Source organism: Spea bombifrons, chromosome 1 (assembly GCF_027358695.1).
Source record: "Spea bombifrons isolate aSpeBom1 chromosome 1, aSpeBom1.2.pri, whole genome shotgun sequence".
In the NCBI taxonomy this organism is placed as follows: domain Eukaryota; kingdom Metazoa; phylum Chordata; class Amphibia; order Anura; family Pelobatidae; genus Spea; species Spea bombifrons.
The window spans coordinates 58,930,519-58,956,673 of record NC_071087.1 but is presented as its reverse complement, the minus strand read 5'-3'; the positions used below and the strand labels follow the sequence as shown (position 1 = coordinate 58,956,673).

Sequence of the window (26,155 nt, the reverse complement as noted above, 5' to 3'; positions counted from 1 at the left end):
GGACTATGAGATATCTGGGGGGGGTATAAGGCATATCTGGGGAGGATGGAGTGACATATCTGGGGGTATAAGGCATATACGGTATATAAGGCATATGTGGGGAGGCCAGCGTGGCATGTCTGGGGAGGATGGAGTGGTGTATTAGGGGGTATAAGGCATATCAGGCACAGTGGCATATGTGGGGGTAGAGTGGAGTGGAATATGTGGGAGGCAGTGTGGCAAGCCTGGGCTCAAATGTGCATAAATTGGGGGGGCTGGTTGGGAAATAAAGACAAGAAATGCATTTTATCAAAGTATTTTTTTTTTATTCTGCGTTTGTATTTAACATCATTTGTTTATTAAATTATTTTAAATAAATGAAAAATGTACATTCGTTTTTTTTCTCCGATTCATCGAAAAAATAATCGGCCAACTAATCGATTATGAAAATAATCGTTAGTTGCAGCCCTAATTTTGTCTTTATTTTTGTTGAATAAACCTTGACACATTGTAATATATTACGTGTTGTTTAGACCTGCTACGGAACAGATGATTGTTATGTCCTGATATGTAAAACCAGAGAATGCAAAGAGTGTACTTTTCTTTTTTTACACAACTGTATGTGAAAAGGATAGCACTGTTAGCCCTATGGTATAGAACAAAATTTAATTTTTAGAATAAGCATTCAAGGATATTAACCTTTTTATGAAGTCAAAAGTGCCACAGAAGAAGGCACATATCTGCAAAACCAGCCAAAAATGTAACGTGTAACTTCAAAATTAGGCACTAAAAGGGAACTTTATTTGTTTCCCAAGAAAGACATTTGACATCAAGATGACTGTCAGTACAAAAAACAATGATGTAAACATGGCCAAAGCAAGTTCATGTCTCATGACACCCTTGTTGCTTTTTTTTTTTTATATATAATTTTTTTTTTTACTATCCATGTGATAAATCTCCTTCTCCCCCCCCTCTCCACATTACATATGAGTGTGTATACATAACTATGCATTCTTATAGTACCGTGTGTGTGTGTGTATACACACACACACACACACTGGCCACTTTATTAGGTACACCTGTTCAATTGCTTGTTAACACAAATAGCTAATCAGCCAATCACATTGCATCAACTCAATTAATTTAGGCATGTAGACGTGGTCAATTCAACTTGCTGAAGTTCAAACCGAGCATCAGAATGGAGAAGAAACATATGATGTTAAAAACAAACGGCAGAATAAAAAAGCTTTGATAAAAATGCATTTCTTGTTTTTATTTCCAAACCTGCCCCCCAGTTATGCACATTTGAGCCCAGGCTTGCCACACTGCCTCCCAGACATGCCACTCCACCCTCCCCACATATGCCTTATATACCCTATATGCCTTATACCCCCAGATATGTCACTCCGTCCTCCCCAGGTATGCCGTATACCCCCCGATATGCCATCGTGCACGCTCCTTCAGACTCTTTTACAGACAAAATACTTTTATAAATAAATACAGGGTTAATCTTCACTGCCCCCAGGATTTAGATTCCCCTTTCAGTTTGCCCCCCCTTTACCTCTAACTGCACCTTAAGTTAACCTTATTAAATTAATTACACTAATTCTCAGTCCTCAGCATTAAATTAACCCTGAAGACAAGACCCCATTAACCATAACTGCCCCTAAATTAATCCTGAAGACCCCATTAACCATAACTGCCCCTAAATTAACCCTGAAGACCCCATCAACCACAACTGCCCCTAAATGAACCCCCACCTCCCCTAACTTTCAGCAGCCCAAATATTAATTTTATACTAAGATGAATTCCTGAGTCATGTGGATGCTATAGGAAATGGGTGGGGCCAATCACCAGTTTGGCCCCGCCCCTTTCTCCCTGTCACTCCCTGTGACTGCAGGGAGGGAATGGTAAGTAGGAACTGCTGCTGTGAGTCACATAGATCACACGTCACACGAGGGGTATCTTTCAGAGCATTTGCTCTGAAAAAAACCCCTAATTTTATAATCAATTCAACTAATCGATAATGAAATTCATTGGCAACGATATGAACGATGTTGTAATGGTATGGGGGATATTTTCTTGCCACACTTTGAGCCCCTTAGTACCAACTGAGCCTCTTTTTAACGCGTCAGCCTAGGTGAGTATTGTTGCTGACCATGTTCATCCCTTTATGACTAGCATCTTCTGATGGCTGCTTCCAGCAGGAGAATGCGCCATGTCATAAATCTCACATCATCTCAAACTAGTTTCTTGAACATGAAAATTAGTTCACTGTACTCCAATGGCATCCACAGTCACCAGATCTCAATCCAATAGAGCACCTTTGGGATATGGCAGACCGGGAGATTTGCATTATGGATGTATAGCTGACAAATCAACAGCAACTGCATGATGTCATTGTGTCCATATGGACCAAAGTCTCTGAGGAATGTTTCCAGCACCTTGTAGAAAGTAAGCCACAAAAATTAAGGCAGTTCTAAAGGTAAAAGAGGGTCCAACCTGGTACTAGCAAGCAGAGCCGGCCTTAAGTGTTCTGGCGCCCTGTGCGGACTACTCCTCTGCCCCCCCCATCCCAAAAAAAAGAGAGAAAAAAATCTCCCCCCTCTGCCTCTTCTCACTGCCCCCCCCTGGCCCCTTTTCACTATATCTACCCCCCTGCCCCTTTTCACTATATCTACCCCCCTGCCCCTTATCACTATATCTACCCCCTATCCTTACTTACCTTGTTGCCGGAGTCCTGAGGTGGGAGCGGGAGGCATCCATCTTCCCGCTCTGCCGCGGAGAGTGAGGGGCGCCGAGCAGTTGCAAAAAACTTCACGAGCAACCGCTCGGCGCCCCTGCCCGGGACTTAAATGAAAACCCCGTTTTATTTTTTTTTTTAACTTTATTTAACATCCTCCATGTTAAATTAAGTTTTTTTTGCATAAAGTTACAAAAAAAACAAACAATGTTATAATTTAAGTCCCGGACGGCGCCCCTGTTGCCATGGCGCCCCGTGCGGCCGCACAGGTCGCACACCCCTAAGGCCGGCCCTGCTAGCAAGGTGTACCTAATAAAGTGTGTGTGTGTGTGTGTGTATATATGTGTGTATGTGTGTGTGTATATATGTGTGTATGTATATATGTGTGTATATATATATATATATATATATATATATATATATATATATACACAAACATACACACTACAATTCGAAAGTTTAGGGTCACTTAGAAATTTCCCTGTTTATGAGTCAAAAACAATGTTTGTCCATTAACAGGGGCCCTATGTGATCACTGCCTCTCACACGATGCCAGCACCCAGTAGAAAGTAAGAGTTCCCAGTTCTGTGTGTAGGCCCTCCTGAGACCTCTAAGCTCCATCTGGAGGTTGATTACGAGCACTCCTTCAAAGATATCCCAAATAGCTTTTGAAGATAAGTAATTTTTTTAATAGTTTAATAGTAAATTATCAAAAAAATGGGATATGCTTGTCCTGAAAAAAATATATAATTTGTGTGCACAGTAAATGAAAGAAGAATATTACAGCTAAACACAAACACCGCAAAAATGGCAAAACACCCATTGCCACGTAGGTTAAAAAACTCAGTCTTTTCACAAAGGGGTTAAATAACATTAAGTGGATATAGTGTAGACATTGTTACTGTTGTAAATGATTATTGTAGCAGGTAATGGCGGATTTTGTAATATAATATCTTCATAGGAGTATGGAGGCCCCTTTTTCAGCCGATTCAGCCAGCATGTTGTGTTAGCTCATCCAAGTTTAAATTTCGTTGTTTTCTATGAAAGCCTCTAAGTGAACCCCAAATGTTTAAATTTCGTTGTTTTCTATGAAAGCATCTAAGTGACCCCAAATGTTTGAACTGTAGTGTCTACAGTATATATCCATAAGAATGTGCTTTCCTTCTTGTATTCATGTGTATATTTTGAAGTCTTGAGCAGATATCTGTGTTGAGGACCCCTCCAATCACACAAGTGTCATTCATTGTGTGGGCTTTAAATTGCAGGATGGTTCGAGTGGTGTATATATACCCATCCATATTCAGTAGCTACAATATCTTCACAACCGATAGATTTATCTTTATGCAAGATGACCTCAACTCCATGGTTGCCCTATTGCAGCCACACTCCAATTGCTGTACTCTCCATAGTCTGTGAAATCTTTTGCAGCTACTTGTGCTTGCACAGTTCCTCGAGGCCTGATTCCCACCAAGATGAAGCATGTAAAACCATAAGGGCCAATCTGTAAAATGAAATCAATGAATAAAAAAAAATAATTAATGTCACAATAATCAAAAATGTAACTATTCAACAGTCTTCATGTATTAATTGCCAAAATATGACACACAATACAGTCCTTATAGGACAGTGTAACATTGTTATCGGTAAGTATGTAGGATGGGTATACTTACAAATCAACAATTTGATTATAAATTCTTGTAGTAGTTATCGTCATGTGAAATGTATATATATTTTTTTTACATGGGTTGCAACATTATAACAAAGTTCAAAGCAAAACATTTTCACGCTTGGACAGATAAGTGGATCTCACCATTCTATAAGTCTTTGCATTTACTCTCTTGTAACGAATCATATACATGAGGGGGAAATGATCTGGATAGGGCCATGAATGTGGGGGACTCCAGCACAAGAGTAGTTTCGTTTTTTCCCCAACTACAGAGGAAAGGGTCACATTCTCAGGTGGATCTGGACGAACTACAAGTAGACAGACAAAATAAATACAGTTATGTTTTTATCTGAACAAACATGGAAATACAACAACATCTTAACTGTTACACTGAAAATACCTTAGGAAGAACTATTAAAAAAAAAAATCAATCCAAACTGTGAGGTAACCCACTACATTCAAAGTTGAAAGTGATTGGACACCCTAAAGAAACACTACTAAAGGTAAAATGGAGATACCGGACCCAAGGGAGAGAAGGGTCATCCTGGACTTATTGGTCTGATTGGACCAACAGGAGATCAGGGTGAGAAGGGTGACAGGGGCATGCCTGGACCTTCGGGAACAGTTGGATCAAAAGGAGAGAAGGGTGTTCCTGGTGTCCCTGGTCCTCCATGTCCTAAGGGTGCCAAAGGAGCTACGGGACAAGCTGGACCCAAGGGACATAAAGGAGTACAAGGTCAACCTGGGCCCCCGGGACCTCCAGGTGAGGTGATTCAGCCTCTACCCTTCCAGATGCCTAAGAAAAACACACGTTCAATTGATGCCAGTCAGATCATGTCGGGTGAGCAAGCTGGAGAATATGCTGATGGCTTGGAGGAGATCTATTGTTCTCTTGATGCAATCAAGAAATATATTGAGCTAATGAGGACACCATTGGACACCAAAGAACATCCAGCCAGAACATGCCAGGAGTTGTAACTTCTGTAACTTTACAGCTGGATGAGAATCTTGCATCTTCCTCAGCAAAGACATTGAGAAGATGTCACCCTGGAGCTCGTAGAAGAAGGAGACCTGGTACAGCAAATTCATATGTCAACTCAGACGGTATCCCTGTTGGCATGGTTCAACTGACCTTCGTCCGCCTGCTGAGTGTCTCTGCCCATCAGAACTTCACATATAACTGTCACTGCTCAGCTGCCTGGTACTTCACCTTCAGAAGGCTCTACACTTTATGGGCTCAAATGATGAGAACCTCTTTCTACAACAACCCCTACATCAAGGCTCTAAAAGATGGCTGTGTAATGAGGAAAGGCACAGACAATCCTATACTGGAGATTCACACTCCATGTATGGAGCAGCTTCCTTTTAAGGGACGCTATGTTCATGGACTTTGGAGAACCCAACCAGAAATTTGGCTGTTAAGTGAGACCTGTATGTTTTAGGGTTGAGGCAAAACATAACACCTCTCCCTATACAATTCCTCCCCTTTCAGAAAATAAAACGGAGACATTCCCTTCCCTTTATTCCTGTACATCAGTATTCAAGAAACGCAGATGATGAGGAACAGAAGGCATCGACCCACTAACAAGGCGGAACAAAAGACCAAAAGGCCATACTCAACTTGTGACTCTGAGCTAAAAACTGGGTGGCTCCTTGCATGACCAAAGAAAGATTTATGATAGACTCTTAGGTACAATTACGTGAGGCTTTTTTTTAAAACCCATCATTCACAGAGAAAAAATGGTGTCCCCATGTCATATCCTATAAAATCTAAAAACAATGAAGACATTACACGCCAGTCTTTTTACGTTCATAGAGAGCTTTATCTAGCGTTAAACCTTTTCCCTGAGCTCTTTTGCGCCTTAAAAAAAAACAGAACTCTATTTTTTTTATTCTGTGGATAAGTACAAGTTTTAAATATTTAAAAAATGCTATGAATTCCCCTTCTCCCTTGCACACAAAACCTGGGATAAATATTTTTTTAAAAATGTCCTGAAAATGATGGGAAAGAAATTCTGTGAATGAAATTTCACTATGGTGCTCAGAGATAATACTTTTTATTTGACCAAGGAGATAAAAAAAAAACCTCACAGGTGCTCAGACAATTACTGTGTAATGCTTGTAAGTAATTTTTGTATTGTAATATATAATCTATCATTTTGCTGCTTTTGTATTCCTGTTTTTTGTTCCTGTTTTTGCGCATGTCCATGCATTACTTCCTGGCTCTCAACTTCCTGTTGGCTCTTCTGTCACACCCCTTATTCTGTCAGTTCCTGGCCTCTAGCCTGCTCTCTACATATAGCTACTGTTTCAGCCTTTATTTAAATAAATGATGTGCAAAGAAAAAAGGTAAAATGTTACTTTTGTTTGATTATCTTGCCAAAAAGAAAGCTGATATACCTATAGAATCGCTACAAAAAATTAACCATGTTTTTTCTTCTAGTAACTATCCCTCTATTTTACACTTTTGGTAGTGCTGGAGGCTGACCTTTATATTGTAATAGGGTTGCTTAACTTTTTTTCTTCAATTTACCCATTGATTCATTTTTATAGTGATTCTATAGGTATATCAGCTTTCTGAAGATTTGTTTTTGCCATAGAAATCCTAGGTAGGTATATGCAAATCAGGTTAATAAAGATCCATGAGTGGTAACCTGGCCTCTGTCCTGGGCTTTGTTTAAAAGCTGTCTAGCACGGCAGACATGCGATCCATGTATAAATAGGTAAAAGAGTTGTTCATTGTCCAAATTCCCTTGCACTATAGGATTTCAATGGGAAAAAAGTCTTCAGGCTTGCCTGGTAGAAGTAATGATGGATGTGGTATAGGCATGCACCAATATGGGAAAAAAAATAGAGAGAGAGAGAGCGAAAAAAGCAGCTATGATCACCAGAGAGAGTTGTTCCCACTACTCCTAGTAATGAATATACAAGTGCTAAAATATAATATAATAGTATAAATAAATACACCAAACTGGTGGAACCCTAGTGCAGCACAGGAGCCCTAATGCGTTTCGCTTTCAGATTTCCTCAGAAGGTCCCAGCTCGCACACAAGTACACGCTACTGTTGGTGTGTGAAGGGTAGTAATGGGAGACAGAGAACATATGTTCCAAAAAGAAGAAACTTTTTGCGCAATGTATGTAACGAATTTTGTTATAATGGTCAGGCTTCCTGTAAAAGACTGAGTGTGTCTGAATGCCAAGGCAAATGTGCCAAGCTTGGGGAGAGGAGTGTAGACGGCTTCTTCAGTGAAGAAAAAAACAACAGATGTAGTGGTAGAATTTAGTTAGTGTTTAGCAATGGCTCCCTTATTACATGCACACGAGGAATCATATTTAATATATGCAAATAATGATCATTTATATATATAACAATTATGATTTAATTAATAATTATTTTAAATGTCGCTTGATTTGTCATTTTTAATATATTGGGGATATGCACTTACTTTTTTAGTTTTAATTAAATGTTTAAACATGGTATATTGGTTTATTTACTAAATGGTTACGAGTTGGAAACAATAGTCCAATCCACTTTGGCACTTGCAGAAAATTTACAGGACAGTTGAGTATATGCAAAATACAAAGAAACTACTTGCATATTCATCATCCTTCAAGTTGCAAATTCAAGTTGAAAATGATTTTTTTTTCTACCTCCATACCACATAAACCTGTTAAAATAAGCTTGGTTCCCCAGCACCCCTATTAACTGGGGGGAGGGTTTATTTAAAGCTCATGGTGATATGATAGAATTATCATGCATCCCCCTCATTCCATCCCCAGTGAGATAGTAACTATACATGGTTATTTAGGTTGAATAAAGACCTAAGTCCATCAAGTTCAACCCTTCTACTTATCCTTCCTGCTTAAAAAGAAACAAACCCAATGAAGCCAATTTTTGGATTTTGCCACTTAGGGAAAACAAATCTTTGTGACTCCTAAAGAAATCAGATATCTCTAAAGTATTCGTGTTTATTCTATCATGTATAGCCCTCTATATTCTCTGCGTCTCTAAAAATAAAATATCCAGGCTTTTTTAAGGAACAAATTGTGTTAGATGGCACTACCTCTCTTGGCAGTGAATTCAATACCTTTGCCCTTACTGTAAAGAATCCCTTCCTTTGTTGTGTATGGAATCTGCTCTCTTCAGAGAGCACCCAGGAGGCAGGGACCGGAGGATAGAGAGAGAGGTGCTGAGTGGTCACTCATGAAAAAGTTTTTAGCATCCACTTTGTGCCCCTCTCTATCCCCCGCTCCCTGCCGCCACCCGCATTGGTGCTGCCCTAACTTCTGTCTTGTTTGCAGTGCTGGCACTTGATGGTGAGTTCAGGAATATAACATCATATCTCAGTGCTTAGCAGTGAAGGCAAACACTACGATGGAGCACTCACACTCCCACCGGAGGACTTCAGCAAGGTTAGTGAATAAGAAAGGGGTAGAGAGGAGGTAGATAGTGAAAAAAGGGGGGGGGGAAGCTTCATTTAATACCTTGGTCCACTTTGAGAATTCCCCATTTATAAACACCTTTTGCAATCTTTTTGCCAATTTCCAATCCAATCATATACATTTGCCCCTAAGCCTATTTCTGACAATTTGTTCAGTAACCCTTTGTGTGGAACCATATCACATTCCTTAGCCAAGTCCAAATAGACCACATCTACTTCCACTGCTAGATCTATATTTTTACTGACTTCTTTATAGAAGACCTGTCTTTCACAAAACCATGTTGTCCCCTGCTAATTAAATTCTACAGATGTCAAGCTCACTGAAGTTGCTTTTTGTGATCAGTGTGACTGAGAGTGGTGTGTATGTGGTAAAGTGAGATGTGTGTGGGGAAACAGTAAGGGGCACTTTCAATACAACTTCAATCTATATATTATATATATATATATATATATATATATATATATACATGATGTCAGCATGGATAAGACATTTATCTCTATATGTACTGACCAACGGATCCCCTGGCAGAGTGCAATTTTTTGGATTTTTTTTTTTTTTTACACAGAAAAGCTGTGGATCAATCACAGATCAATCAGCATGATTCTCTTAACAACTATAGAGACACTATAGTAGGTTGAGAAGGGATGAATCCAGGGTAGATGGCAACAACATCAAATTGCTTTTTCTGTTTAGGGAGAACATGGAAATTACCAAAGGGAGCACTAATGGGTCCCTTTGCAAGTGAGTTATCGCTGGTGAAACACCGACTGTCCTGGCTTCCAAAACTATGTATAACCAGATTTCTGATATTTGTGGTTTTTAAACATGACAAGATATTAACTCTGAGTATAATTAAATCATGATAGCTATACATTTTATGTTTTACAATAAATATTTTACCATATTCAAGTATGATTGTTCATTCACTTTAAAAACGAATTCACTTAGTGTTTACACTGCTGGCGTAAAGTGTAAGCAGACACACACTATAAACTTACTGATGTCTTCAACAATGAAAGGAAAAACCTGTGTGATGGAGCCCAATGGGTTGGTGGCTGTGACATTGAGAAGATATGGTACATCTGTAAACAACTGAAATTCACTAATCAGGCAGCTATATGGATCTTGTCTGAATTGGACACAGCGGCAAGAAGGTTCATGACTCTCCAAACCCAACCTGCCGGACAAAAAAAATCCATCAATGGAGTAAGAATACTGTATGTTCTCAGAACATGTTCAAGCTGTACAGATGCATGGCAGTAAATACATTTTGTACCTGTAGGTGCTTATGAAAGTGGTGTGCAGAAGGGTATCAGGTTTGAGATCCCAGGTACACTTAAGCTTTTCTGGGTAACTCATGGCCCAACACTGTACCTGGAGCTTTTCTGGAGGATCTAGAAATATAATAATGTTTAGTGGCAAATATAATACAATTACAGAGCTGCTTGTATCACTATATTATATCAAGGGCTTCCTGAAATTAAAATTACAGCCATAATATCATATTATGGACACTACTTATAACCTTTGTAACTGTCTGATGAATAACCAATTTCAGAAAGCCAGTTTAATATGAAAACAGTTAACATGTTTGCAATTAATTGGCTTCAGCAGTGTCTATAACTGATACCTTTTAAGTACAGGTATTCCAACCTGGATGTGGATATGATTGTTCCAAATGATCAATAAAACTACTTCCAGTATAATTGGAAATTGGTATATCTACCCAAAAAGTATTAAAAACTATGCTTAAAGGTACAGTCATACTATTCTTTGGGTCAGAGAAATAATCTATGTTTACTTTACTGTCCCTGCTATCCAAGCAACATTTCAGCATGGAACCTAACATGGTTACTTTTATAAATAAATCCAGATACCACTAGCTATTTCTCCACTCCAAGAGCTTTTCCACTGCTTGTCAAATTGACCAGAGAGCAATGAGTATAGAGTTTCTTTGTTTTTTTTTATTTATTTTTTTATTTAAGGTTAAAATATGAAACAAAAAATCATTACCCTCACCTAAACTAACAATAGACAGTTTAATAAAGATAGGAAGCTTTGACTTACATCCCAACTGTAGATATGTTTGCATCACAATGTGCTTGGTGTGTGGTAAATGACAACTATAGATGCCCTCCTGGTCTCTGTTCACATGGAGTAGAGTGAGTTGAGTGCCATTTGTATACATGTTCTCATTCTTCTGAATTATTTCTCCATTTATTTGCCATTCCACGTTAGATAAGGTGGTATTGCAGTTAATTGTTATGTCTGCTCCCACACGTCCATATTGCAACGAGTAAGACTTAGGGTCTGGAAAAAGAAAAATTGAACCACCCTAACGTCACTAACCTTTCAGGAAAGTAGGTTTTGTAGTTAATTGTCCTCCTGGTATTTAAGTTATTTATAGCCAACTAAAAAAAAAGCTGAATATGTGCCACTACTTTTAATGTAATAGTGGTTTACCTAACAAAAATAATTACCAGATTTAATATGCAGACATGCCAGATCTACTACAAAGTAGTACAAAGAGAATGCTGGGTTTTGACTAAGAAGACAAATATACATTAAATACCCATGAGGCTTTTGTACCATATTTTGTTCAAAACATACAAACTCACCTGTCATATTAAGCATTAGGATGCCTGGAAAATGGCCAGAATTCCAAAGTATATATATGTAATTTGAAAGGAGAGGAGGAATGTGGGGGAATGCAGATGGATTTGTGGAGAAAGAGAAGCGCTATTGCACCTCTCTTTCTCCCCAGGACCATCTGCATTATTCTGGCCTCTTAAAGAGTACTTTTGCAAAAGGAGGGAGCCACAGCACCCACACAGGGACAACCTCTCCCCCATTCAACTAATCAGCGTAGATGGTGTACCTGGAGGCTCTGCAATTTTGCGGAAGCCCTCTGTGAGGCCAGTTTAACAGAAAGAAAGAAGACAGAGAACGAGAAGATGCAAGACAAAAAGCAAGGCTATGATAAAAGAGAAAGGGTCAGGGAAGCGGTTGGTAGAAAAGGCAGGGGAGACATTGGGAGAGCTTGAGAATTAGAGAGTAAGTAAGAGTGAGAGTGAGTTAGTGAGCATTAGTACAAGTCACGGTTGCATCACTGAGCTCCCTATATAGTTTATTTATTTGATAATTTTTTTATTTTTAGTATTTGTTTTTTATTTTTTTGCCATTTCTTGAAAGAGGATGAAACATTTTACTCACTCCCTTCCCTCTGATCTCCCCTGCACTGATCACACTGTGATCAGCAAGCATGGCTCCATGGCCTTGATGTAAGGACTTACCTCGGTCAGAGGGATTTTTCTGTGGCGAGCCAATCCTCTGTGTCTGGTGGCAAGATGTCCCTGCTGCTGCAAAAAAGGCTGGCTTAACAGTATGTTCTCTTGCCGCACCTTTTATGGATGTATCAGTATGGCCATATGGTAGCAAATTGGTTATTGGTATGGAATGCATAAAATATTTGAATATTCTGATTCATTAATTGACAATTGTTATGTACTGCTTAAAACAGCTGCCAATGCAAAGGCCATACTTATTAGGGTAACCAGGACAGTAAAAAATGTTTTTTTAATCTCAGATAGCACACTGTTTTTGCAAAATCTGCATCCCAAATTCTTGCATAATTTACTTGAGATACGAAAGGAGTAAGATAACCTTGCACTAAAACCCTCCTTCGCTGGAAGTGAAATTGCAAAAGTATAAAATTGTTTACCTTTAAAATGCACTATGGGTTACAACCTGCATCATTTCGCTTGCAACTTTCTCATACCAAGCCTTAGTTTTCCTCATGTTGAGGTATGCCCATAACAGGGAACTCTCCAGGTTTGACAGAGACTCCAGGCGAAGCTCCGCTTCTCTGGGTCACGGGGGGCACACCCCACACTTGCTCACTTCCCCTGCAACCACAGGCAGTTTTCCTGCATGTGCTGCCAGCCCTCCACTCAATTTCTTCAGGATTGCTCACTGGACAGTGGAGCACCTGCCAATGTCAGCGGGACTCTCTACCAGCATTTCGAAAAGTTATAACCAAAACCTCCAGGACCCTGGTGTCTGACTCTAGGAAGTGTTCCCCTCCTTTCTCATTATACTTACCTTTTGGCAGGACAGGTTCCAAAGGATGCCAGGTCAGGTGGGCAGAGCAAAGTAGTTATCTAAATGCAGGGTTCAGTTCACTAAATAGGTAGGCAGGTGAAGCCAATGTTGGTACACAGAACGAGTAGTTAGGATAGCCAGGTATGGTACGTAGACCAGGTCACCAAGGTACAAAATTGTAAGGTAGAGGGTAGTCAGACAAGCCAGGAATCAAATCAATCATGGATAGCGGGACCACACTAGGGTGCTTCTGCATAACAGTTCCGGATTCCGCCCCTTGCTGCGTGTCACAGGCAAGAGTGTGTAAATATGTTGCTGTATGTGTTTATGTTAGTATGTGTGTGTGTGTGTGTGTGTGTGAAAGTAAGAATGTTAGTCTGTGTAAGTATGTGACTGTACTTGTACATATGTGTAAGTTAGTATATGTGTATAAGTATGTTAGTGTAAGTATGTTACTATGTGTCTGTAAGTATGATACTTTGTATGTAGGTATGTTACTGTATGTGTGTGTATAAGTATGTTACTCTGTGTGTGTAAGTATGTCCATGTGTTTGTTAGTATGTGTACTGTAAGTATGTTAGTATGTTACACTTTGTGTAGAAGTATTTTAGTGTGTGTAAGTATGTTAGTGTGTGTGAAAATATGTTACTGTATATGTGTGTAAGTATGTTAGTATGTTAATGTGTGTGTAAGTTTGTTACTATGTGTGTAGGAGGAGCTTGGGGGACCCAACCATACATCTCACAAGTGCGTATGGTGTTATATGTGTTATTGTATGGCATTAGCACGAGTATGTATATCCACATGTTGTGTTAGAGTATGTGTATTTGCAAATGGGGTTAGGATGTCTGTGCATGAGTGTATTGGGTGTGTGTTAATGTTTGTGATCATATGACATTAGCATGTGTGTGTTATAGGATGTTTAAGTGTATTGTCAAACCATACGTATATGTGTATTGGTATTTGCTGTTAGCATGTGTGTGTTTATCAGCTTATGATGTTATTTCCATTTTTCTTGTGGCAGCGTATGGTGTTGTAGTGCCAGGTGTGAGGGTTAGTGGTTCCTGGGAGGGGGAGAAAAGGAGCAGAAGAAAGAAAGTGTGTGTGTATGTAAGTGAACACTAGTAGAGTGAGTGTTAAAGTGCTAATGATTTTTACTCATTAGCTGTCACATTCTACCCAGGCTGTGGAGCTGCATATCTCTGCCTTGCTACAGTTTATCTGTTTTGCTTCAATCCATTCCTGGATTTCCTTATGCTCTGTTTTGATCTTCTATTCCTTGCTTCCGGTTCTGCTCTTTGTTTCAGCTCTGTTTCCTTTATAAGGTGTACCCCACCCGTTATGTTTGTTTCTGTCTGCAGTCTACAAGTATGTATCTTTGAAGTGTGTCTATATTTCATGTTTGGTTTGTTTAGTACCTCTATAGGCAGGGTTTAGCATTAGGACCCACCGAATATTGGAGTACTTTGGCGTAGTAGTATTCTAAGCATACTATGGCCATAAGATGTGCCAAAATCTCCAATTGTTATCTTATAGTCCTAGGCTAGTCCTGTTTGGTCCTGTGGTATCTGTGTAGTCTTGTCATGTGTAGCCTGGTTAGTCTAGGCAGCTCTGTGCTTTGTTGTCCTGCCTTGAATCCCCGGTAAAGGGGTGTCCTGTCTTGTATCCCCGGTAGAAGGGTGTCCTGTCTTGTATCCCCGGTAGAGGGGTGTCCTGTCCTGAATCCCCGGTAGAGGGGTGTCCTGTCCTGTTTGTCGGATCTTGAGTATTCCTTGTCTTGTTCCCTGTTGTGCCCTGTATTATGTATATCTTGTCTGGTTATGTTTCTTGCTTGGTCTCCCTGTCCCTTGCTTGTTATGTTTCAGCTGTTACTCTCTTAGCTTCCACACTCCCAGCCTGCAGCATACTGCACATGATTCTAGTGCTATGTCTCATGCCTGCTCCAGGGTGCCTGCAGGATATCACTTTACTTCGTTCTGGACTACATCCACTGCTATGTCAGGGCGCTGGTATGTGGCTGCACAACCCTAGATGCCCACCGGGAAAGTGCTGTCGCCCTGCACCAGGCCCTGTCCAACTCCGCTACTGCACAGTAACTCCTGAACTCCATCTTTGGGCGCCCTGGGTCATTACAGTCGTCTGTATGGACCCGGTTCGTGACATTAGCTTGCTCTAAAATAGAATTCTAGTTGCCTTGCTGCACCATACTGTTAGGACAACATACAGTTGTGTAAAAAAGAAAGTACACTCTCTTTGAATTCTATGGTTTTAAATATCAGGACATCACAACAATCATCTGTTCCTTAGCAGTTTTAAGAAATAAGTAACTATAACCTCAGAAGAACAACACATGACATATCACACTGTTATTCAACAAAAATAAAGCCAAAATGGAGAAGCCATGTGTAAGTAGCAGATTATAAAGGGCAAATCAAATACTCTTGATTAATTGATCATCAGCAAGTGTGACCACCTCTATAAAAGCCAATGTTTCAGCAGTTTACCGTTCAGATGTGTGTTAACACAATGCCAAGGAGGAAATACATCAGCAATGATCTTAGAGAAGCAATTGTGTGTGCCCATCAATCTGGGAAGGGTTATAAGGTCATTTCCAAACAATTTTAAGTCCATCATTCTACGGTGAGAAAGAAATACAAACATTCAAGCCAGTTGCCAATCTTCCCAGTGGACAACCCTGTAAATTCACCCCAAGGTGCAATTCTCAGAGACATTGCAAAACTGGAACAGTGTCTTTTGGACAGACTTGCCCTAAGTGAAGCATACCATCACAAAAACCTCATACCAACTATCAAGCACGGTGGTGGAGGGGCGATGAGTTGACCATGAATTCCTTTGTGTATCAATGTATTCTAGAGTCAAATGTGCGTTCATCAACAGGTAAAGCTTGGGTCATGCAACAGGACACTGATCCGAAGCACACCAACAAATTTACAAGAGAATGGTTGAAAACGAAAAGAATCAAGGTGTTGCAGTGGCCCAGTCAAATTCCAGAACTCAACCCGCTGCTGTGGCGGGACCTTAAGAGAACTGTGCAAAGATGTGAAAAAAATATTAACTTATACAGAAAACAATTACTTTAAGGTATTGCTGATAATTGTGGTGCTACAAGCTATTGATTTACGTACTTAGTGTGTTATACACACAGCTTCTCCACTTTGGCTTTATTTTTGTTTAATAAATCATGACACAGTGTAATATGTCATGTGTTGCTCATCTGAGGTTGTATTTACCTAATTTTTAGAAACAGATGATTGTTGTTATGTCCTGATATGAAAAAACATTGTATTCAAAGAGGCCATTTGTACTTTCTTTTTCACACGACTGTTACTGCAAACCTTTAGGACAAAGAAGCATGTGGCATGGCACATGCAACACAGTCCACAATATGTGGGTGTAGTTGAGACACCCATACTTGGATGACATCCTGGATGTCATTGAGAATTTTTCCCACAAACCTTAACTTTTTTTGGCGATGACTGCACTTGGGCCAGCTGTTCAAAGAAATAGACAAATACCGGAAAGGGTATTCCTCAACTTGAGAAGAACATGTATGAGAAGAATTATAGAAACCCATGTGCCCCAGATATTACTGCCTGAAGATATCAAGTACATTTGATGCCACCCACAACTATGTTACAACTATGTTAAAACTATGTTATATAACAAAAGCCCTGGACTCCTGGTAGCAACAGTTACAGTTAACCAAAACTGTGTGGTTTAAAAACCTATAACCACTCATTTTGATTTTATTATATGTTCCCCTCCAAGATCACCCTGGAAAGAAAACCGAATCAATCAGATTTGGTATCTACTTTTGTCAGACCTGTGCATCTGAGATGTTACTGATTCTTTATTTTTATTCTACCAGTTTTAACAGTTTTATTACCATAGATATTATTTTGTTTGTAGATACATGCAAAGATGTACATACATCTATCCCCCAAAAACATAAAGCAGATAGATCCATGGTCCTTTGCAGAAATACAGACAACTTAAAGCACCGAAAAAGCTGTGTGTCTATTTTCCTGTGATTAGTTAAGTGTAGGATCTAATTGTATATAGAAACATAACAAGGAATTTCAAGTGTAGACAGAGTAATTTAGGAAGGTTGTGGCACAGTTCTTGACAGTGATGGTATACTGAGAACTTCAATGTAACACCTTCTAATTTACATATGAAACAGATTTAATAAAACTTTATCTTAGCAGTTCTGACAATAATAAAAATACAATGTGCACATAAATGTTCTACAGAAATGTTGTCATACCTTTATTTTCCAAGGATCTAAGTTGGAACAGCATTAATAGGATCAGAACAGGGATAGCAGAAAACATGTTACAGCACCCAGCGAGCCTAAAAAAGTGTACAGTTACACTTAAAATTTTACATAAATTCCAGTACAGTTATTCAGTGTTCTTCTTACCTGTATTAGGATCCATTTATATAAAAAAATGTCTTCACTATATTGCTCTCCAAGTATTTGTTGGATCTTGTGTTACCTACTTTCCTATTTATGTTTCCTATACCCTTTTGATCTATGGTAAGAAGACATGCACTCACCTTTCGACAAAACTCTGTGTATGTTAAGTGTAGAAAGTTTAAATGTTCTGGGTTTTTTTGCTGTTTACATTAGGGGGATTTCTGTGTGAGAATACAAGGATTGGTTGTTCTTTCACTTCTCATTAACTACTCGGGAATCAGATGACGTAACAAAGCATACAAATGAGGAAGACGGATTGCCCCTGTAGACCTTATTCCAACACTGCACTAAATTGTGCAAAGCCACAGAGCATTACTGTGCTAAATTAGGTTTTAAATGCGTTGGCTGTTCACGTTAATTGTTCCACATAGATACTTCCCCTCCCCAACTCATTTTTATAGTATTATGTACTGCTTTGGAATGCATCTTAACCCATTAATGACAAGACAGTTTTTTACTTGTAGTACATCTTGGCCTAAGGTGACCAGATTTTTAGAATGAAATTTGGGGACATTTTTTTTAATTGCCAAATTGTAAAAAAATATTTTATAAGCATATTTCTTTCACACTATATATGCAGTGTATTCCATATGTGTTTATGAAGTGATTCTATGATATATACATTATTTCTCACATTTTGTCCATGAAATAAAAAATACTTTTGGGCAGGGCCAGATTAAGAGCATCATGGGCATACCTGGGAACTTCTGGGCTCCGGCTACCTGAAGCCTTCCCTTGCGGGACGTGGTGAGGACTGTCCAATGGGCGGGGAGCGGGGCGTGTCAAGACCCCGCTCTCGCAACCAGGAGGATTCGGGTCGAACCCGGAGAGTTCCCAGGTATGTAGGGCTGAAACAACAACTCGTTGTCAACGAATTTCATTATCGATTAGTTGAATCGATTATATCGACTATAAGATGAGGGTTTTTTCAAAGCAAAAATAGAGGTCGGATAATAACACTAAGGTCTAGATCTTCCGCAGCGCTGCAGGGGACCCGGATCCTCTCTGACAGCCGGCGGGCGCCTGTGCGATGCGCGCAGACATCCTCCGCTTCTGCCTTCCACTTCACATGGCTTTCTGGTGCTCAGTCATAGAAGCTCTAGCGAAAGTGCCGGCCAGCAGCGGAGGTTCACTGGCTGCCCCCACCAGACACCAGGGAGTATAGGAGGGGGGCCATAAGGAATATCAGGGAGGCGTAAGGCATATAAGGGGGCATAGTGGCTTATAGGAGGTATAAGGAATATCTGGGGCAGTATGCATATCAGGGGACAGAGGTTAAGGCTCTTAACCTTGCTAAAGAAACCTATTTCACCTCCCTCATCTCCTCCCTGTCTCACAACCCTAAACAACTCTTTAGTACTTTCAGTTCCCTGCTTCGACCGATCCCTACTACCCCTTCCACTAACCTTAATGCATCTGACTTTGCCACATTCTTCAGTAATACAATTCAAACTATCAGAAATGACATATCTACACAGTCACCTCCCTCTGACTATGCACCCCTTTACCCACTGACCTCTTCTCCCCTCACTACACTAACTAATTTCTCTGCTGTCACTGAAGAGGATGTACATGCTCTTCTTCTTTCCTCTTCTCCAACCAAATGACCCCATAACCCCATCCCTTCCCATCTTATGTGTAAGGCCAGAGGTTTGTAGCAGGAGGCAACGCTTTTAGGTATCATGTCTAGCAAACCTATTTCAATGGATGGGAGTATCCTGGGGGCTATAAATGAATTGAGAAGAGCAAAAACCATCCTCCAAAACTCCTGAAGAATAGGGCAATGTCACCAGACGTGACTCATCGTTCCAGGAGCCCTCAGACATCTCCAGCATACATTGGTGCAGGATGGGAAGTAGCCAATTTCGTCGGAACCATATATGACCTAAATAACACCTTCCTATTTGCCTCAAAATGATTGGAACGAGATATTCCAATAAAGTTAGAAATCACGACTAACCACATTTGACTAGAAAATTCCGTATGTAGCTCCCTTTCCCACGCTACCATATATGGTAATTTATCTGGATAATTAAGGGTAACAATAGGTTCATAGCATATTGAGGTAGCATGTTTGGGAGATCTCGAAGATCGTAGAAAGGCGAGTAGCCTACGATCGCCCCCCGAGTCTGGATTGGCAAACTCCTTATTCAAAATGCTAGTTATTCTGAAATTGTTTTGAGTTTTGAGCTCTGGAAAGGTACATAGTCTAGATTTCGTCATTAGGTGGCTGATTGTACGGACACCCCTACGAGTCCAAGTCTGCAGTGGAAGGTCACTGGAAAAATGAGCCAACGTCGATAAAGGGGTGCTAGGGAGGGAAGATGGAAAAGGTAAAAGTCTGGACATAATATCCCTCCAGATTCTTAAGGACCACCAGTGCTAGGGAGAGTCAGTGTCAATTTGGGGAACATTGAAGGAGGAAACCATAGGATTTCAGTAAGATGGTAAGGTGCTGAGAAGGCAGACTCCAGTTCCACCCAGTGACGCCGTTCAGACGCCTTAAATGCCACCAAAAGCCCCCCTTTACGCTTCAGGAATCTCAAGGTAGCCATGGCTAGTCGTGGCCTTTTGCCCCCCAGATAAAAGAAGTGAGTGTGGCCTGATAGTGTCGTAATGTGGCAGAGGGAATAGGGATCGGTAGTGCTCGGAAAAGATACATTAATCAAGGGAGGGCAGGCATTTCCGCGGCCGCTATGCGTCCCAACCATGAAATCTTGAATTTGGTCCATGTCTGGATATCTCTCCTAATTGACTGCCATAGTGTGACAAAATTGGTGTGGAACAGTGAGGAAAAGCTTTTAGTAAGTTTAATATCTAAGTAGGTTAGGTATTCTTTCCTCCAGTCAAATTGATAGAGCTGTTGCAGAGATAAAAGGGCATTGGGGGACATATTGAGAGGGAGTGCTTGCGTCTTGCTGGCATTATTTTTATAGTAGGAGAGTTTGCTGTAGTTCTGTAGAAGTTGTAAGAGAGGGGGGATCGACTGTAAAGGTTGAGAAAGAACTAAAAGAATGCCGTCCGCAAATAAACTAATTTTATAGGTGTGATCTTTAAAGGGAAAGCTGTGAATAAGATCGTGGTTCCGAATCATAACCGCTAAGGGCTCGAGTGCCAATACAAAAATGAGAGGGGATAGGGGGCAGCCCTGACGGGTACCATTAGTGATAGAAAAACCAGAGTAAAATCCAGAGTAAAATCCAGAGTAGAAAACCTTGGCTGATGGGGAATCATACAAGGCACGCATAGCAGTAATAAAGATATCGGGGTTGTGGAATGCTTTAAGAGTAGCTATCATATAGGTCCAGTGTAAGCGATCAAATGCCTGGCTTACGTATCGTTATTATAAGAGCTTCTAGCATTTCCTGGGGAGTTTTACCGTTACGAAATTTTTTTTTAAAAGGTCAGTCAAATGCGGGAGAAGAACCTCGGCAAAAGCGGAGTAGTAGGAGTTAGGGAGGCCGTCTGGACCGGGGGATTTATGAGGCTTAAGGCTTCGAATAGCTAACTTAATCTCTAGTATAGTGATGGGGTCTGTAAGAGCTGACTGCTAGCCCAAAGGGAGCTGCGGCAATGGGACAGAGGACAGAAAATCTTCTATAGAGGACAGAGAGGGTTGAGAGATATCTGTATCATCTTTTAGGTTGTAAAGGTTAGCGTAGTAGCGGGCGAAGGCGTTGGCTATGTGCTCAGGATTTCTAACGGGTGTGCCATCCGGAGGGGAATTCTAGAAGCAGCCTGTTGTTTTTTGAGTTTACGGGCTAACAATCTGTCAGCCTTATTGCCTTTTGAGTAAAAAAGCTGTTTAGTTTTCCGCAGAGCGGTGGCCGATTGGGTACGTAAAAGCTGGTTATATTGTGTCTGGACAGTTGCTAATTGGAGCGCTAATGCTTGAGACGGTTGTAGTTTATTTAGGGTGTTTAAGGAACATAGTTGTTTTTTAAGTTCCGTAAGTTTAGCAGTATATAGTTTTTTAAGTCAAGCCCCCTGTTGTATAAAGAGGCCCCTCACGAAGGCTTTGTGTGCTAGCCATATTGTAAGGATTGGGATGTCCGGAGTCGTGTTTGTCGAAAAAAAGTATTGAATTTCAGTTTGAAGCATTTGAAGTATATCAGGTTTCAGGAGTAGGCATTCGTTTAGTCTCCAGCGTCTATCGCCAGGTAGTGGTGTGGAGATGGGCAGACGGAGCAGAATTGGGGCTTGGTCAGACCACGTCATGTCGCCTATGTGAGAGGAAAGAACATGTTGTAGAGTAACATGTACATTGTGTCGTGTAGGATGAGAGGATGATGATGCGGATGTAGAGTCCAAACAGAGTTAAAGTCTCCACATATGACCAATCGGCCTTTACGTGTTTTCTCACATTTCTCTAAGGAATGACATTTGAGCGGAATTTGGGGCATACAGGTTAGCTATTGTGATAAGAGCTCCATCAAAAGATCCAGTGAGTATGAGAAATCGACCTTTGGGATCTGAGTATTTGTGCATTAAGTCAAAGGAACAGATGTCAGTGCCTCTTGCGATGCTAATCTACGTTTATAAGGGGAATTCAATCCCTTGACGTTAAGAGACAGAATATTGAGAGACATGTTGTGAGTAAGTAGAATTATAAGGGTCGCTTATAACGATAGAAACATAAAATAAAGGGAAGTAGAAAGTGAAAGAGGGTCCTACCCCATAGAGATATGTGGAATCACTGCAGTCTGCCCTCTCGCCTCCCCCGCATCCGCACGTTCCAAAGCACCATAGCCATAGGAGGAAAGTCAGGCATGTAGATACCAGCAGTGAGGAGCTTTGTCAAGGAGCGTGACCCCGTCTCGGACCCCCACCTCCAGCACCCCAACCTCCACTCTCCAAGAGAGGGGAGCAGAATCTAAGGGCCGGCATGAGGACGACACAACACTATTAGAAGAGAGATAACACCGGGAGCGAGAAAACATAAAATGTGAAACAAAGCACTTCAAAAATAACCAACATAAACACAGAAACCAAAGGTTTAGGAAACCTTTATGCGTTGGCAGTCCCATAGCTAGGAGAATAGGAGCACCAAACATAACCTACAGAGTAGGTGGGGGGTGTATACGGAAGTCAAAGAACACTTGAAATCAGTAAGAGGTAACCACAGAACTATAAATGTTCAAACGGACCGAGACGTTGCAGGCATCAAATGGACAATCATCCGGAGGGCAAAAAAAAGGGGGGAAAAATATAAAGAGTAGCAGAAGCATCAAAAGTTATGTCCTGTGAGGGGTAAGTAGAAGTTTCGCATCCCAAATCTTTCGGTAGGAGTTTGTATAAATAATGTATCAATATCTTCTTGTGTATTCTCCATGTAGGGTGGGAAGATGCGTGTATGTGCGTGGCTGTGGTACTCGACTCAGAAGGGTAGGCTTCAGATCTGTCGTAGAGGTGCCTGAGAGTATCAGTACCCAAGCAGAGTCGAAAGTATCGGATTGGGACGTACGTAATAGAAGCGGGGAAAAAAATATAATTTTTTTTATATTTACTAGTAAAACTTTTTTTCCTATAGGATAGTCTTATATTCAGGCTTTTTCCTTTTTAACTAAATTAATCTTCAGGTTTAGAGGGGTCGTCTTATAATTGAGCAAATACGGTAAATCACAAACATTCACTCATTCATATACTCATTTACAGATATTCACTAATTCACAGATACTCATTCCCTCATTCACAGATACTCATTCACTCATTCACAGATACTCATTCCCTCAATCACAGATGCTCATTTATTCACTCATTCACATATACTTATTCATTCACAGATACTCATTCACTACCTCAATAACATATACCCGTTCATACAACGTCCCCCACCCCCATACCTGAACTGCAGATCTTCTGGGTGCCGCTCGCAGACTTCCGCAGGGGCTGCTGCTTACCTCTGTGCTGCTTGCATAACTGGTTAGCTGTAATTTTCTTCTTTCTCATTTAGTGCACCCACACACGTTTTTTCCAGGACAAGCAGGGCTTTCTTTAGAAACGATTATTTGTCTTTCAGTCAAAAGTTTAGAAATACCCAATGTTTAAAGTTTGGTTTTTTTTACAAGTTATAATAATAACAATAAGTTTATGGTAGTAATTTTTTTTTGTGTTTTTGTACTTTAGGTGTGAATTTACAGCTGCTTGTATATGTTACTGTCAAAAAACCAATATGTGTTTGGCAACATCTCCTGAGTACAGTGATACCACCCATGCATGGGTTTGTCTGGTTGTTTGGGGGCTAAAAGGCCTCATTTGGGAGGTGCACATTTTATTTTTTGAAAATTGGTCAGCCTGCCCCATACCCGATTTGAGCCTTTTTTTGTCGTCAGACAAATCAATTTACCCCATAAAACCATTTATTTTTGAAAACTAGACACCCCATGGGTAATTCAAATGCTAGTATTTAAACTTGTTCCATGCCATTAGAGGCTCATCTATAAAAGCTAATAAAAAAACCATGCTAAATAGATTCTACTATTTGTCCTGAGTTTAGAAATACCCAATGTTTTTAGTTTATTTGCCTTTTTGCTATTTCAAAACCATTCTTTCAAATCTGGTAATTCTTCCCCCATGTGCTATTTTGGGTATCTTTGAAGCCATCCAATGCAATTTACCCCATCAAACCATATATTTTTGAAGACTAGACATCCCAGGGAATTTCAAATGTTAGTATTTTAACTCTTTACATGCACTAATTCTACACTAATTCTACCTCCAGTCTTTGTAATTATATCCCTGTAAATTTGCTTCAGAGAAGCACTGAAGAGTTTGAACCTTGGCCTCTTACACTATCTTTGTCAACCCTATAAGAGACAGTCTTTCTACTGCAATTAAAATGAAACTGGGGCTTTACTATGTGTGGGTTAGTGTCACAGTCTGTGTTAGTAGAAGTGGATGTGTGTGTGTTTAGAGTGTGCAGGTGTGCTGCACCAGTCTCTACCCCCAGTTTTCTCTATTCTGTCTTTCTCTCTTTCCTTCTTCTCTTCTTTACACTCATCACATTCATCTCTCACGTTTCTACTATTTCCCTTCTCTCCTTTCTTCTTCCTCTTTTCTTTATTGATCTTCTCTGTGTCAGTCTCTTCACTGGCTTCCTAAGCACTTCAGGATTAATTTCCAAAATCCTGATTCTTACTTTCAAAGCCCTTCATAGTGCTTCACCTATCTCATCACTCATCTCTAAATCCAGTCCTAACTGATTTTTCTGCTCATCCAATAAACACCATTTGTCCTCTTATCTAACATTCATGAACGCTTGCAAGACTTCTCAAGGGCTACTCCTATCCTCTGGAACGCCCTTCCCTGGCCTATCCGTCTTTCCCCTCTGCTTGCGGTTCGTTCAAAAAATCCCTCAAGACCCACTTGTTTAAGGACACTTCCAATATTACACTTTAACACCCTTCCTCCCATATTCCTACTCCCTCTCCTGCAATTAACAGTGGCACCTTTACCTATTGTGTAACTCACTCTATATTGTAAACTGTACCATTGACAGCAGTTGGCAACAACTAACAGCACTACCTATGTCACAATCATAACCCAAAACAGAAAAACTATGTTATTTTGTTAAGACAAAATTATGCATTATATATTTGATTTGATTTAAAATGACACATGACTAGGCATTGCTAAAAAGCCCTATGGGAGTTTTGCCCCCCATCCTGTTCCTCTTATTACAATAATGAAATTCCAAAATATAACCTTATCCCCACTGTGTACCTTAACAAGATGTCTAAGTGCAATTGGACAAAACAAACAGGCCTCCAGCCTAGTTAATGATTCTATGGCAGCAGAACAAAGTAATTGCAGGGATTACATTTATAATATTCAGTAACACTACACCATCTGGCTTAGGGCCAGAGGACTGGAGAAAACAGGAAAAAGGATGGTAAACACATTCTGGCAATCAGAGACTGGTTTAATTTAAATTGTCAGTACAATACTTAAAAGAATGTCAAACATTTATATGCCATTGCTCTTGTGGTGACAGCTTTCCCGGGTCAGGTGCTTGGCAAACACCCAAATTCCACTGCCTCCCAGTAAGGAGGACCACTTCAGCCATTTTTCTCAGTACACACATAATTCTCACATGTTGCAGACAATAGAGTGACAACATTCAAGCATTTGCATCAATGCATAAGTGGAAAATATTATGCCTCACTTTTAATCATTCTGGGCATGTATGCCACTACCTTCTTCTTCATCAACCCTTTCACAGCCTTAGTCTCTATGATTCCCCTGTTTTCTTGTTCTCATTCTGATTGCACATTCCATGTGTTCTTCTCCAGTAACTCCTCTGCACTGTTTCCTCTCATAGCTAGTATACCACAAGGCTTAGTTCTAGGACCTTTTCTTTTTCTTACTTTACACCTCCCTTCACCAACTTATTTTGTACTTTTGCTTACCATACCATATGTATGTATAACACAAATATCTACATTTCTACCCTGATCTGTTTAATTGATTCTTTGATTGTCACTTTGTAATCCAATTCTCCAGTGCTAACATTCCTTAGCAACAACCCTAGCCTGCATGCTTGCTACTTTAATGTCACCATTGAGTCTCATTGACTGCTCATATTAGGTTTGCTTCTAAAACCCGCCACTTACATCTTAAAAACATTGTCTGCGTTGACCCCTTCCTAACGCAAGATAGAATTAAAGCTCTACTTTATTCGGGCAACCAAGAAAATTGGCCTGGTGTATGTTATGCAAATAA

General features: G+C 40.2%; 1 protein-coding gene across 4 annotated transcripts; it reads right to left on the bottom strand.

Annotated features, from left to right (window-relative positions):
• Window positions 1-3,914: 3,914 nt before the first annotated feature.
• On the bottom strand, window positions 3,915-17,583 carry EBI3 (Epstein-Barr virus induced 3). 4 transcript variants are annotated; one of them, XM_053461755.1, is made up of 8 exons: window positions 17,515-17,583; window positions 17,222-17,307; window positions 12,126-12,191; window positions 10,900-11,142; window positions 10,109-10,226; window positions 9,831-10,009; window positions 4,533-4,696; window positions 3,915-4,223 (listed from the first exon to the last, which is right to left on the bottom strand). In XM_053461755.1, the coding sequence occupies exons 2-8, from the start codon at window positions 17,286-17,288 to the stop codon at window positions 4,077-4,079; spliced, it is 984 nt and encodes a 327-aa protein (XP_053317730.1). In that variant the 5' UTR covers window positions 17,289-17,307; window positions 17,515-17,583; the 3' UTR covers window positions 3,915-4,076. The 4 variants fall into 4 exon arrangements, with proteins under 4 accessions (XP_053317730.1, XP_053317731.1, XP_053317732.1 ...); XM_053461756.1 differs by having other exon boundaries at window positions 12,126-12,188; XM_053461757.1 differs by lacking the exon at window positions 12,126-12,191.
• Between the last annotated feature and the right edge of the window lie 8,572 nt (window positions 17,584-26,155).

Coding starts and splice junctions, on each gene's coding strand:
- EBI3 (XM_053461754.1), bottom strand. CDS start 12,294: ATGCATTCCATACCAATAACCAATTTGCTACCATATGGCCATACTGAT. Junction 10,227..10,899: donor AACATATCTACAGTTGGGAT/GTAAGTCAAAGC, acceptor TTATATTTCTAG/ATCCTCCAGAAAAGCTCCAG. Junction 10,010..10,108: donor ACTTTCATAAGCACCTACAG/GTACAAAATGTA, acceptor TTTGTCCGGCAG/GTTGGGTTTGGAGAGTCATG.